General features: G+C 38.9%; 1 protein-coding gene across 1 annotated transcript; it reads left to right on the forward strand.

The window, feature by feature from the left end:
- Positions 1-7,159, forward strand: LOC146988896 (uncharacterized). Its single transcript, XM_085775431.1, has 5 exons — positions 1-208; positions 1,106-1,432; positions 3,726-3,869; positions 5,225-5,271; positions 5,357-7,159. The coding sequence occupies exons 1-5, from the start codon at positions 139-141 to the stop codon at positions 5,504-5,506; spliced, it is 738 nt and encodes a 245-aa protein (XP_085631557.1). The 5' UTR covers positions 1-138; the 3' UTR covers positions 5,507-7,159.
- Positions 7,160-16,143: the final 8,984 nt, after the last annotated feature.

Below are 16,143 nucleotides of genomic sequence, written 5' to 3' on the forward strand. Positions count from 1 at the left end.
TTCTGTCAGGCACACAACCTGCTGCTCGACAAGAAAGACACAACTAGAGGACCTAACACACCAAGGCAACTTTAGAAATTGTGTCACAATTAAAGACTCAAGGGCCGCGTTGCCAGGCCTGCAAGCAGCTTTCTTACCATGGGTAACAACATTATCACAAAGTCTGTCGGGTTAGTTTTGATCGCTACAGCTCACATGATTCTCAATGGTAAGCTGATTTATTCATCTCTATCAAAACCTTGGTTTCTATGGTGTTTTATTATGTTTTCAACTGCTATTGGTTCATTTTGAAAACATATTTTTGAATGTATCCTTGATTTTGTCTCAAATCAGTTTACTCAACATGTTCTAATTATTCCGTTAATACCACAATCTTTTAGTTTCGTGACGTGGTGTCTTCTCGGTTTGACTTTGGTGTCTGTTGTTTTGCTGCTGCTAAAAATGGACATTATAATGAGTGTGACGTGAACTAATGTGAAGGCAAAAGCGGCCAAAGTATAATGTGGGACCTTGACGACCAGCTAATATAACTATTGTGCGTCTTGAAGTCTCAAATTTATATTTATGTTTAAGATACTTAGAATATTTATTCACTGACAGTTGGTTTGTCAAATCCTTATTAAATCCTTCTACAAATGTACTCACCCTTTTTGGACTGTTTGACGACATGGAAAAAATGTCAACTGAGTTTAATGATGTCCTTAATTGAAACATATTGTGGATTATAACATGTTTGTATGAAGACAGATGGGACATTCAGTGATACTGGCCGTTCTATCACGCTTTACACAAGCACCTTATCCTGAGCCAAGAGTTTGTACTGTGAACATAATACTAACAAATAACGTAGTTAAGCATTGATATCCATGACATGTAACTACACATGCAGTGAAACCACACTGATGGCTAACAGTGAGGATTTTAGGTTTTCGGGCTCAGAGGTCATGAATTTCTGTTCTTTCAGCTCTGTTGTCCATTTAACTGGGTTACTGAAGAAAACGATGTTCAGCTGGATCCTGCATGGTTGATATTTCAGAGGAAATAGACCTGGCGATACTGATGATTGTATCTGCCTTCTCATACACATCTTTTTTTCTTCTCACAGGCTTGAGCCATGCAGAGGTCACCGGGACCCTCGGCAGCAGCATCACCCTTAATTTTACATTTAACGACACAGTTAAATTTAAACCTGACAGTTATTTTGCAGTTTATACAACAGGCGAGAAAAAGATTGCTCATTGTTCTAAGTCCAACATTTGCTCAGGAGGAGGTTTTTATCACATTTCCCCTGAAAATACTGTTTGTTACCACATTACAAATCTTAGCCTAAATCACAGTCAAATTTACTGGATCAGTTTGTTTGACAGTGGAGTGCCCAAACTAAGTAACAGGGTGCAACTCATTGTCCGAGAGGAGAACAGGACCAGTACCAGTACCAGCACAGGTAAAGTCAGACTTTATGATTATAGTAAAATGATGTATTAAATGACACAGACCATATAAATCAACATGTCTGTGTTAGACGGTGGACTGTGCAGCTGCAGCAGAGAAAGATTAACCTTTTGTTACCACAGAGATTTCCTGTTGTTTTATACTAAATTTAGCTGATCTACAGGTGTATTTCTAAGATGTCCATGTTCTAAGTCATTGTGGTTTACCCATCATGCATCACTTCTTATGTAAACAGAGAGAAATTGCCCCACAGTATACACTTTCATTAACCGAATCAATATTTACCACCCAGACATGCATCACTAGACCATGCCATTATCTTCTTACCTGATCTGTTTCTGCATTGTTACTGTCAACAAATTTGACAAAAGACCAAAACAATCCACAAATTGATCCAGCAAAATATTATTTCTTTTACAACAAAAGCCTGATATAGCTTATTTCTCTATACCATAGAGCTCTGTTGTTGTCCAGACACTATTAAGAAACATATCAGTGGCCAACACTGTTGCAGCAGATATGGATATAATCTTCTCTCATTGAATGTATTTTTTATTAAGTTATAAACACCTGACAGAGGTGTGCTATTACATTTATGCAAAAATTAGAAGATATATCGGGGCGTCGTGTGGAGCAGTGGGTTGAGTGGGCTTAAACTTCGAGCCTGCATCGGCTGGCCATTAGCTACGTGTCGTTCCCCCTCTCTCTGCCCCCCCATTTCCTGTCTCTCTCAACCAGCCTATCAATTAAAGGCAAAAGCCCAAAATAATATGCTTAAAGCAAGAAGATATATCAAGACAATTGCCATAAAGCAGTCCTGGTCAACTTTTCTTTTCTTTTTTCTTTACATTGACCATAAATGTCCAATACAATGCAAAACATACAAAGAGAGATACCATGATACCATTTACCCTGTCTTCATCGCCCATAGACATATTACTGTTGTAGGTGCTATACAGTATAGTACAGATAATGTATTAATGTATAAAGTAGTTCAAACAAATGTATTGTTTACTCTTGTCTGAGCAATATTTGCCAACAGGAAAAGTGGATAAATGCTTTGGGCTAAACTACTAATATGGTCAATATAGACTGTTGACATTAGACAAGTAGACTTTGTTTATCATGCTCATCGTTTCACTTGAGAGTGATAGCATGCTAACATTTGCTGCCTCACACTAAACACAGCTGAGGCACTGATGCACTGACTGGTTTGGCATTTGAATTTCATTGTACATGTTACAGTGACAATGAAGATCTTCTCTTCTCTTCTCTTCTCTTCTCTTCTCTTCTCTTCTCTTCTCTTCTCTTCTCTGTTATTCTGGCTGATGGGAAAAATCTCGATTTGGTTGACGTTGCGGTTTACTCTCAAAACCAAGATTGTGAACCTCATGGTGGCACTAAAGTCAGTAGGAGACATCATCTTGGCACCACCAATGATAATCAAACAAGTTTAAATTGTCTTCTATCTAATACCTTTACTATTTCAGTCTGGACTAAAGTGGTGGACTGACTGACCACTAGACATTGCTATCTATGCTGCTAACATAGCTACAAACTAGAGTGTGAGTTACGTATCTGTGCCACATGTATACAGAATATCAGGGATATGCATGAAATGATCAAGAAATATTACTGTAAGAGGATATTATTCTCCCAACATCTAAATTAGACACCTGCTTTTTAATGACTGCAGGTTCTTTGTTTTTATTTTTAACCACTGCCCTTCTGAAATACTAATACTAATACTAGTACTACTGTATACACTATCTACCCCTGTGCCCAACTAGTTTTAAGCCTTTTTCAATATTTTTTTGTGACCATCTTTTACAGTCTGGGCGTGTAAAGGGAAGTCTGAAAGTACTGAGAGTCTTTTCTTTTCAACAAATTTGTTGACAAGAATAAAAATGCAGAATGACGAGCACCTTGACCTGCTACGCATTCTCACTGACGCACTTGTAAAACTGTACTTGTCACTCCGCAAAGTGTTAGTTTCACTGCGGGATAAAGTCTTGTAAGTCTGCTACTAAAGCTGTGAGTTGAAAAAAGTGCAAGTGTCTGTGCCTCAACAGTGCTGTGTATTTTATATTTCATTTATAGGAAAAATGGTATAATGCTGTAAAAGACACATTGTACAGGACATAATGTAGTGACATCACACCTCCCGTATCATTATTACCGTGGCAGCACCTGCTATAGGTTTTGAAAAAAAAAAAATATTATTTTTCTAGAGACATGTCTATAGTTTCATAATTTCCTTTTAACTCCTACAGATCCTCCATCGCTGACTAACGCCCCAGGCGAAGACAATGGAACTTTATTTCCCTTTCATATCGTCGTCATCGTGGTGGTTTTACCTGTAGTGCTGCTGGTTGCAGCCCTCTCCTGGCTCATCTGGTGTCTCGTGAGAACTGAAGGTAGGGAAACTCACTCTTCAAAACTAATTACTTATGAGTGTTTGTTTGACACATAGCATCATACTCAGATTGCACTCAAGTGTTTTTTTTTTTGCTTGTTTTGTTGTTTTTGAGATATGAGTTTCTGATTGTCACCAGGACAACAATCCAGAAAACCCACTGTTTGACCTAATAAACCAGCAAGATTGAATCTGTGGCACCTCGAGTCAGTAGTAGGGCAGAGGATGTTGTTATGATACTGTGTAAAGCCCAAGTGTTTGTAAAAATGGGTTATACAACTTACTACACCTTGCCTTGCCTAGTATTTTTTTTGTTTGTATTTTACCAAATTATTGAAATCATGTGAAAACAGTGAGGGTGAGATGAATTGTTGTCATTTTCTGGAAAAAAAAAAAGTGCAGTTGTGTGGTTAGATGCTTAAGAATGCTAACCAGATTGCACTTTCACATCCTTTTGACACATGTGATGATTCAGTGCTTCTGAAAAGAAGTCCTCCCTCACAGCATGCAAATGTGAATGTATACTATCACTGATGGAAGCGTGGAAAAAAAGACTCGCTTGCAGTATTTGTTCACTATTATTATGAGTGCGCTTTCACTCAGAGACAAACCCCTCTGCCCTACTTTGTGTAGGAACATCGCCGCAGCCCCCGTGACTTCAGAAACCACAACCGATGATTTCCCGTACACAAATGCAGGCTTTTGCTGACTGTGCATTCCTCATGTCATGCTAATCTGGTCCGATGTTGTCCTCAGATATCGCTGTTAAAACAGGGCTATGTGTCCTCAAATTAGAAAACTTTAACAGAATGAATAATTATTCTCAATGTAATCATCATCTGTTTAAAGATAGCCTATAGCTTGATTTGATAGACCTTTGACTACCAGTCATTTAAACTCTGCAAATGAAATGTTAAATATAGTAAATATTTGCATTTTGCTGAGTTAGACAAGAATATCTTTATCACACATTTGTAAGTCTGTGCCTTACAATTGGAGCTTGGAGTTAGCTTAGCTTAGCACACTGCTTGATTGTCTTACTTTCTTTGAAGTAAAAAACAAACAAAAAAACTGCAAGTAAAGAAATTACAAAGGTTCACCACTGTTGTTTGTGTAGAACCAGACACTACAAAAATGGACAATTTGTTGTTTTATGGGAAATGACATGCTAAACACATGTTGGCGCATAGAAAGATAGTGGCAAACCTGGAAAATTCACTCCAGGTATTAGTCTTCAATACTGATCTTCTTTTCTAACTCAGAGAGACAATTATTAAACTTGTTGTTATCACTGCTAATGTTACTTGTCTGTCTGACTACAGTAACTGACTGACACCTGTTTTGCTTCTTGTCCAGACGAACACCAACAACCACAGCAACAAAACTCTAATCCCACATTACAGGTAAGAACGCTCTCATCATTTTCCCACCTTGAAAGTCATTAACATCAAAATAGATTGATAAATTAAAAAAACTTCTTCTTTGTAGGAAACAATTGAAGATTCCAGAGGGGTTCTTCCATCCACGCTGGTTTACAGTGTCCTGGACTTTCCTAAAAGACCTTCCGCAGTTTTGGAGATTAATCCAAATGATACAGAATATGCGGCCGTCAGCTATCTCCCGGATAGCAGAGTGTGACACACAGCTGAATGTAAACCCATTAGTTATTCTTGGTTTGAGTAAAGGTTTTCCACATGACCTGTAAATACATTTCTCGTGGGTGCTAAAAGCTGTTTTTACACAGTTACGAACTGTCCCAGCCTGTGAGCGTCTTGCAATAAATAACAAACAATGCAGTTTCGAGGGGGAAGAAAATTTTACACTCGATGTCAGAGTCACTGTATGTAGGTCTCTTTGTCTCTCTGGTGGTCGCACGATTGAATATCTACACCCACCACAGCAAACCACAACAGTACACAGCTGCACATGGAACAAACCAAGCCAAAAAACCAAACCAAGGGGGATTTTTGTTATTGTTAACAGAGATTGGTCTGAGGTTGAGGCAATAAAACCATTTTAGTTATGGTTCTCATTTTACATATTGTGTACTCAAATGAGACGAGACTGAAAACAGCCACTGTAGTTTTACTTTGACATGCGCCAACACCAAATATTAGTATTGATATGCACTGAAAACAGTTCCACAAAAATGCACTTTTCATTTCTGTTTTGAAAAAAAATCAGCTGTTTTTTGATAAGATATTGATCTTCAATCTTCAAAGTATTCAGAGGAGAAGTAACACACTCATGGTTTTGGACTGTATGTTCAAGGGATTTGTTGATGATGACAAAAACACTCAATAATGCCAACTGTATCTTTTGAAATTATTCATTTTAAGTTTTGCTCTTGCCAGTGTTAGCATGAACAGTTGTTTACTCCCCAGTCTTGCACAGAGCTTCAGCCCCAGATGCGTTATAATCCACCTCCTGAGTGGTACTTCCTCAGCCTGGACGCTACAATGACTTTGGATTGGGAAATGAAGAGATTGTAAACTTCTTACTTAAGAAGACTGTAAGAAATTAAGGGATAGAAATAGAAGTTACTTTCCACCATTGCTTCTGAACTTTTTGCTACACTTTTTCTTCCTGTGATTAAATTTAGACTCCAGTGTCACTAGTAGTGGTGACTATTGGTGTTTTTTTTTAGTCAAGATGAGTGGAATCTTGTATATCCTCTGTCTGTGTTTAGTTTTTTGTCATTGCATTTTTCACAGTTTTGAACTTATGACTCATCCACTTTCCTCTTGTCTTCGTCGCATTTAGAATAAACAAAGCCAAGAATAACCAGTGAGATGAAACAGGGACATGGTGAAACCTTTCTTGTAGATAACGATCTGTTACCAGCCCAACAGTACTGTAATGCAGATCACAGATGTGATTTTTCCATCCACTCAGTATTTCACATACAACTATCTGACACTATCTTACTACCATTTTCCACTGCATGGCATTTTAAGTTCTCTTTTAAGTTGGTGATGTTTTGATAGATCTGTCAGACTAATTATTGATTTAGTTCTCATCCCATGTATTTTTTTTTATGTGTTCCAAATGTTTTATGCAGAGTCTGTTTAACTCTGTGATAGTGACAGGCAGCAGGTTGTTTACTCATCTCACATGTTGGTTGTTAATCAGGAAGCTAAGCCTGGAAATACTGACAGTGGTGGTGTGCAACTGAACACAGACTTTTGAGATCTACTAAACTATCAAATCTTTTGTCCCAACAGAAGTTATTTCACATTTTACTAAACAGTTTCGTCTGTAAAGGCACAAATTGTTTTATGAGTGAATGCCAAGATAATAAACTTTTTTTGTGTAAAAAAAACAAAGTGTTCATCAGCATTGGTTCTACGATTCTGTTATACTGTCTGTGACTAACAGCCAAACATATTCGAAGCAATATATAACATGAGATCAATGTACTGTACAAACTTTACAATGTGTTTTAGTTGTTAAAAAAAAAAGAAAGAAAGAAAGAAAAGAATTCAGCTTATTAAGCTTGCGAATGAAACAGCTGCAGTTTCCACTTTGCACACTATGTTTATCTGGGTTTTTCGGCTCTACTTCTGCATTAATAGTTATTTAGCGGGGGGAATTTGAAGACCACGCTTTTTATGTCGCACAAGTAGGCTACAGCTAAAGTGGCCTGGTTTTTACAGAGCCCTCAGCAGAGTTGTTCTCACGCATGAGTTAACATCAGTGCATCAGTGGGGTTAGCTCATATACATTGCCAATAATCACACCATTGGTTTTTTAGCGTTTGTGATGTTGCCCTTGCAGCTGCATGCAGGGTCCCAGGCGTAAATGCTACTTCAGCCTTCAACAACAGCGCGAAGTCATTGTACTTTCCATTTAACATTGAGGCCCCAAACAACCTGAAGGCAGCCCTGCGGCAGCTGCACACTGGCACATTTGATCGGAATTACTTAGGTTTCAACCGGTACAGCTTAATCGATTTCACTTAAGTAAGTTTCATTTCATGCTAATGGACATGCAAATGAGTGGACAGATATTTTTTTCACACAGCCCAGAAATGTAGAAGAGGGTAAACCCCTGAAATGTCAGTGATTTCCTTTACTTCAGTATTTTTTTTAGTCATTTGACAGCGGAAACCAAACATCTTGTGTGATTAGCAATAAGTGCAAATACAGCGAACACAGTTTAATGTTGTTTCATCAGCTAAAACCATCTGAGTCGTGTTATCTGAACAACTTCAGTGGGTGAATCGAGGTCTCTTTAGTCACACTGACATCATCATACATATGTTTGTCTTTCCATTGAATTCTTCATTTGAGATGAAGATTAGTGAAATAAAAATGTTGTTATGATTATAATGTAAGTAGCCTACGTCACTATTATGATAAATTCACTACGCTTATTCTTGACGTTGTCTCCTTATCATACGTAATAGATAATAATAATCATATTTTTGAAAGGTCAGCCATCCAAGGGTTTCCACAGGCTTGGCATCACAAGCATAAAATACTGTAGATGCTTGTTTTTTTTCTACATTTATGTGGGCAAAACTACTACAATGCTGTTTCTTTCTTTTAACATACATAGTAAGTGAAAGGACAGGAAGCATTGACGCTCCTTTCCTGAGCAGTAAAATGATTCACCCAGCTCTTATCATGGCTCTCTTAAGTGATAATCACAATTAGATACTTCTACATCATTTCAGTCAGGTAGGAATCTTCAACATTTATCAAACTACACCCACACCTCAGAGTGGAAATTCAAACAAAGAAGCTACTGACATTGTCTTTTTTATAAACATTTGGGGAACAAATAGGTGCAGATTCTGATGGAAAAACTCTCTCATATACAAATTGTGTCCACTGGTTCTAAAAAGCCAGACATGATGATCACAAGAAATCATCAGGAAAGGGTAAAACCATGAGTCAACATCCGCTCACAGCATCTAAACATGTTTTTTTTTGGCTTTTAAATGCAAATTCTATCACTTTGTGACTCTTAAACAGAGTACAGTAATGTCACAATGATGGGGTCTGGGGATGGATGTGTAGGCAGACTAAGAATCAATGTAGGGCTCATTAAAAAATAAAAACTCAAATGTGCGAACTTGGAGTGAGCTCTTATGAGGTGTGAACTTGCACAATGGGGGCTTACACTGCTAAAATGTCATATCTCAGGTGCAGCATCTCACTTATATCGCTCAATAACCGCCAATTTCCACAGAGGTTGAATCTGTTTGTTAGCTCCCAGTCTAATCTTATGAATTGTCATGGTCCATGTGCACAAACAGTGGCCTAAGCTCCAGAAACACACTTAGGCTACTGATCCTTTGTCCTTTTTGGTTCATGTAGTAAATATATTTAAATGAATAGCCCATTTATTCCAGAAATATGTGAAGACAAGAAAGTTAAATAACCTGGACTTAAATTGCATTCCTAAATGTTAAATCCTGCAACTGTGACCATAAGTAATAATCTCAAATGGTTAATTTAACTTAACTGGGCGTGATACGTATGTGTCTAGTTTCAGGTTACACATGCGTAAGTTGCAAACTGGACTTTTGATTGGCTGGGGAATTTTTCAGAGCAAAGTATCAGCTCAGGATATGTGGGAGTGGAGGCGTCAACTGAACCCTGGAGATAATGATTGAAGTGAAACTGTTGCTGCTTCTCGCTTCTTTGAGGTAAAGATGGACTTCAATGTCTTTTTTGGTGGTGAACGTGTTTGCTGCAATGCAGTGTCACAAGCAAACAACATGCACTTTGCACAATGTAACACCCACCTATACTGTATCAACGTTTCTTATACACAAACCAAAACCTCGCTTTTCCATACAGTGCCCTTGAGCTGTTGCATCTCCTAACCTAGCAACATTGTAATGCAAACAATGAAAATAATGTCTGTGTATGTACATTTCCCCTGAATAGCACTACATTATCAGGATAATTGCATTAACAGAAGGACTCTGATGTATGCAGATTAAGTATAATGATTGCAACCCATACATGGCATTTTGCGTCATTTGTTCTGCAATTCCCTCCCTGACCCTAATCACATGACCTCCACACCCATGCTCCCAGCCGTTTAGCATTTCCCAATTTGTGAGCTTTGTGCACTTGGGACCCCCGATAAGAAGACTAGACTCAATGCTGCTGCCCAATGACACAGCGTCGCCACACGGCCGTCAGTTTGTGTCGGTCTGCTCGCTCTCTCAGAGCATTATGCCTGCACGTTCTAGCCTACTACAATAACCAGAACTTGCTCAGTTTTTGACTGATTTGGTTCCAGAAATGCAGTTATCATACTGCATACTTCAAATTACGAATTATTTTAATCATGTACTTTTCTATGAAAGTAACATTATAGTAACATTATGCAAATAAAGTAATAGCTATATACGGTCAAGATTTCACTGAGTTATGACTGACTGTGGACAGAGTCAGAGCGAGTGGACTAATGCAAGATGGCCGTCTGTGCGTTACGTCTGCACGTAGTCCGATCCACCCCTTCGTTTTTCCCGCCAGTGCTTCTCCCTTCCAGGTAGCCTCGCATCACCAGGCTCTTCAGACAAGCGAAGAGCCTGGTGTCTGTTACCTCCGAATTAGTCTGCATTCTGGTTCCTGTCTGTAGCGGATACCGAAATCACCAAATTCACCAAAATAAAAGGGTTCACCAACATAAAACTTATGAAATAAACATTAACTTGTAATACAATAAAAGCAAAATGTTAACTTAATGGCTCGGGGACTTTCTTGTAAATGATATTCCTTAAATTAAAGAGTTTTACCGCATTTTATTAGCTTGGTGCTTTTATTTTGAAGGGAAGGTCTGTCTCTCTCGCCCTGGATCCGTTTCCTACCAAAACAGCGAGTCAACGGCTCCAGACCAAGGGGGCAGTTGTTGGTCTGAGAAGTGAAGCTCACTTCCGCGTTCAAAAAACTGCAATCCCCTCGAATTCCTCTGGGGGCTGGTGTCAGAAGGGAGCATTCCCCATAGAGCCCCATGTTAAAATCGCCGACTTTACATCCTCAGTAAACATGTTAAAAGCCTGGTGTCAGAACGTTTTTTCGTCTCAATCGATAGTTTCTACCCCCGCACACACTCTGAGGGGGGTGAATTTTTTTTTAACTCTACAGTTTTACTGTTATAAGGTTAAAACTCTGACCAATTAGGGCGCGGAAACGTTGAGTGACAGGTCCGAGCAGCTCCGGAGACAGGCTGCTTCGAGGCCAGTGGGCGGGTTCTCGGCCGGCCAATCCAACATGGCGCTGTTCAGGCCGCCATATTTGAGTCACAAAAACGACTCCCCAAAACCAATGGGTGACGTCACGGACGCTACGTCCATTCTTTTTACAGTCTATGCTCCAGACTACTTCCAGGTGCTTCTGGTCTGGCTCCTCCCACCTCATTGGAGGATTCACTCCACCTGCTGCCCACCTCTACAGGCTTGGTTAACCCAAAATGGTGGCCGCTCTCCCTCCTGGATGGCTGGTGCTTTTCAGGTGCCTACCATGGTTTCGTTTGGTTTTGAGTTTGTTTGCCCGTTTCCTTTGTGACTTTTCCCTCACCTTGAACTTATAATTAATTTGTGTGGCCCTCCCTTTGGTTATGTTTTCTAATGAGCTGGGCATAACAACATATAACCAAGGAATTTGAGAATGAAATTTCCATCAGTGAAGGTTGGTGAAACATCTCCCTGAAGTTGGAGCTCAAACTGTGAAGCTTGGACCAATGCCATAAATGCCAACCTCATCAAGAGGCAGGTGCATGGAGACATAAATCAGTAATAAATGATAATGCCAATTTGACATATGGATGATTGAAAGATAATCATAAATGTTTCAATCAAGCTAACTAGCTAACTAATTAGATTGTTGCTAGCTGAGATCGTAAAATACTATGGAGAAGAATTGCTGCCTGCCATAGACATCTCTCTTGGGCAGGGAACCCATGTTTATTGTTTGCATCTGGTGTTGTGAGTGATGGCTTGCTTGCTATGTTCAGAAATGTCTAATTTTCATATTTTCAAAGTTTCCCAGATATAATCATGACTTGCAAGTTCAAGTCAAATCAGTCAAATATTTACACATCAAAGCTCATAATTATGCCAATGCAACATGCAGCCTTAGGTCTGAGCAGTTTTGAAATATGTTTTTTTTTCCATCTTATATAAATCTTATAATCATTTGAATCTTATGAGACCTCTCAGTTTTATCAGTGGAACCTTTGCATGGCTTTGTCTTAGTCAGTTAATGCAAAGCTTTTTCCACTTGACATCAGCATAAAGATCTGCGGTTGGAAGGCTTCAGAAGTCACAGGAAATGTACAGCATGTTATCTGGTCAACGCTATTTTTTCCTTATTGCTCCTAAACATAAAATTATAGCCTCCTCAGAGACTGCTCCCACATTAAAGACCAGACACAGTGATACGTGTATAGTTACCTGGAGGAGGAAAAAAGAAAAGCATCTGGGTACTTTTGCTCGTTTTGTTTTGTTTTTTGTTTTGAATATCATTATCAATTGGAGCTGTATGTGTCTTTTTATGCAGGATGCCAAAAGTCTGTCCAGCCGCTTCTTGCTTTTTCAGTCTGAATCAGTCTTACTAAACCAAATCATGTTAACTTTGCAAGCATCAGAGCATTTTTATTCCTTTCTGCCCATAGTTTTGAACCACTGTTGCATCAATATAGCACAGTATAAACTAGAAAATGCATTTCCTGAAGAAAATGCATGTGAATGCTAGGGGCTTAGTTTGTTGAAGCAATGCTAATGACGCTGAAGTAACTGCTGAATGCTGAAAAGGCTAAATCTACAGCTGAACAGTAAAAAATGTAAGCTGAATGACATTAAATAGTTTAAATGGCAGCAGAGTTGTCAAATAAGGCAGGGGGAAATAATGAAAACCCTGAATGTGTCAATGTAACAGCTGAAGAGTTGAAAAAGTTGAACACAGGTCAAATACATTGGAAAGTGACAGCTAAAGAACACTACTGAAGCAATGCTGAAATCGCTGAAGCAATAGATGCATATTCAAATTAGATCTTGTAAGTTTGTTGACCAACATGGAACAAATCATGAGTGAAGGATGTAATTTGTGGCTGTGAGGACAAGAGTCTCCCAAACCCTCAAAATATGAAATGTCCAGTTTTGTCATCCAAGTGTGTAGGAGTTTGTGTGATAATTTAATCTCACAAAATACTGCAGCTGGATTTCTGCTTATAGTGATACATGTACTACTGGACATTACACATCGTATATCAATACTAATCAATAGAGCTCCCTGATACAGGCATTTTGTTATTGCATATCTCCTCTACCATGCAAACAATGCACAGCCAATATTCTCAGTATTAGGCGTTTTACATATGTTTCCTTTTCGTATCTGCTTTTGTTATTCAGTTCTTAAACTGGTTTCACTCCTTTGAATCTCAACCCACATCTCCACTTTTTTCCAATAGTGAAACAACATTACAAGTGAAAATAAGATGGAAATTCTGTCTCATTATCAGGTTAACCTTTTCTTATCACCAGTTCAAACCGTCCTGATGAGGCCAACTCCCCCATCATTTTGTACAACGACCACAATCTACCAAGCTATACTGTTAATTCTTTGTTACTGCTCTCTATGCCCATCATCCCTTCCCAAATGTTTTCCTCCCTCTGTCTGGTTGTGATGGGGGTCCATCCACTAGGGGCTCAAACACCAACAATAACTCGAGTTTTCATTATAAATGAGTGTTACAGAAACACACAGACCCAAAACCTCTGTCTGCCAGCAAACTCAGCTGGAGTGGTTACTGATTTCAACTTCAAATAATAGCGGGAAATGTTGTCCTGCATGAAAAAAAAAATCTGCAAAAGCTATTTTCCTTCTGCACAATCTGTCTCTCTATATACAGTGTATTTGTTTATACAGTTTTAAGTCATCTCTTTTCCTGTAATGTATGTCTGAGGAGGATTTTGTTGGTGTTATTCTCATTGCTGAAGTCAAGTCAGTGAGGCGCTTTCCTCTTCCAGCCAAAACTATGGCTGAGACTGCCCTCTGGTGGCAGTGTTTAGCAGTACTGGAAAAATCCCCAGAGTTTATTTACTCCGAAGACTGCAGCTTTATCTACATTACATGTGTATTGTCAGGCGCACATTTTTAACCTTTATAAAACAGCTTTTTGATTTACATAATGGCCTTGGGTCATAGTACGACATGTTACTGATATCAAAGGTTCCTAAAATGAAATACTAATGAGGGAAAATAATAAAGTATGGTGCTGTCTGTTGCCAAAGCTGTGTGGCCTTATGATTCATTTCATCTTCATTTATTAGTTTTTGCTGTCTCGATCTGATGCTATTTGTGCAAATCACATTTTAGAGATTTCACAAACACAACATTAATATATGTGTTGCTAGGTAGAATAGCTGGAAATCTAAAACTTAACTGTTGTGTTGTGTTATCCAGCCTCAGTCAATTAGTTCTTGATGGGTGTTTTTGAAGTTCACAGCCAATTGCATCAGGCTAGGAAGGCTGCACTTCAGTTATGATGATGGTGCATTATTTAGGCCTATTCCATTTCAATTTCAGTTTCAGTATGAATATCAATGTTCATCAGTTCCTTCCAAATCTGTCTGCTTGTAATGTAACCAGGCTACCACTAGATGTCCCTATACGCATTCACATGCATGCCTCTGCCGTCAATGACAAAAGATGAGCGACCAGGAAGAGCAGAGTAGCTGTGTGCTGTGTAACAATGCAACAGACAAGGTAAACTAGCGGTAGACTGCTGCTCAACTATGTAGGCTACTATGGATATTTTTCTCTGAAACAGTCTCAGCTCAATGCATACAAACACAAATGAGTGCAGTGTTGTCGCTGTTTCCAACAGAAAATGTTGTATTAGATCCCCCTAAACCACAACTTTATCTTTCATTTCATAAGTTCAGCAAATCCTTTGCGGTGTATGTAATTGCCTAGTAGGCCTATCACTACTATCACAGGATGGAGCCTTCTGCTCTGCTGCCCAGGTTTTTGCTTTTTTTGGGACACTGAAACAAATTGCTGCATCTACATCTACACAAGCAGGTTGACAGAGGTGATAGAGAGGCATTGTCCTGGTCCTGCTTCATGAGGGAGGGAGGCTTCTGCAGCAGAGTGCTTTGGTAAGGTAAAAATAAAAAAGACACACAGCAAACCTCTTTAGTCCCCTCTTTTAACTCAGTGTGAAAATATAATTACATTAAGATGGCATTATGGTGCAGCAGTTAGCACTGTCAGCAAGTTGTTTCTGGTTTCCTCTTCCTGTCTGGAGTTGCCCAGCTACATCTTATGGTTTTGTCTGGGTGTCTGATGAGTGTTAAGTTAATTTGTCACTGTAAAATGACAAATGGAGCAGCACTGGATCCACTCCAGCATCCTCAACACATTAGAAAAGGCCTAAACGTGTTGAGAAACTATTTAATTTTCTCTACAGCCAACTATTATAGGACTAACTGCCTAAAAAAGACAACAGGCATTTTATGTCCACTGAGGACTTGCTGTAGCTTAAACTATCTCAAAAACATGTAGTGGCTCTCTATGGCTCAAAGTTTCTCAAACTGTGGATTCAAATGTTCTAGGAACACAAACATAAAATAGGATTAAGCAGAATTAAAAAAAATTGCACACAGACAAGACAAGACGCCAGAGAGATGACAACTCAAAATCAATGATCGAAAAAGTAAATCTGGGCTTCACAAGTGACAACGCAGAGGCATTTTACTGTGTCTGTTTCATAGTATGCTCTTGATTCAACGGGAGTTACCTTTGCAAAATGAAAGCGCAACTGATTTGGTATGAAACTGTAACTTGAAAAATGGGAATTGGTAAAAAATGAGGATGTAAGATGAGGAGGAGTTACAGGAGAATCATCTCCACAGTCTCCAAAACCACAACATGAGCGGTGAAGGAACATTCTTTCACATCCCGGTTTCTAGAGGATTACTGTATCTGAGATAAAGGGATAACCTCAGAAACTACAAGAACCAGAAGTGCACGAGAGTCCGACGTCATCTCTTTAAATGTACTTCTCTACCCACCACTCAGTTGTTCTCAAAAATGCACAGCTTGATATTTTACTTTGAAAAAAAGAAAAAAGAAATAGTTATGGGACTAGAAAAGGTTGCAAAATATTGTATGCAAAAACTTGACCTTGCAGTATTGTTGCCTTTTCACTTCTGTAAACATTGCATCATTGCAATGCATGTTTACTGTGTGAAGTGAAAAGGCAACAGTATTGCAGAAATCAACTGAGAATCAACAGCCACCTGAGCA

The sequence above is a fragment of the Trachurus japonicus genome, chromosome 4 (genome assembly GCF_045865225.1).
Source record: "Trachurus japonicus isolate A0001 chromosome 4, Traja_1.0".
NCBI lineage: Eukaryota > Metazoa > Chordata > Actinopteri > Carangiformes > Carangidae > Trachurus > Trachurus japonicus.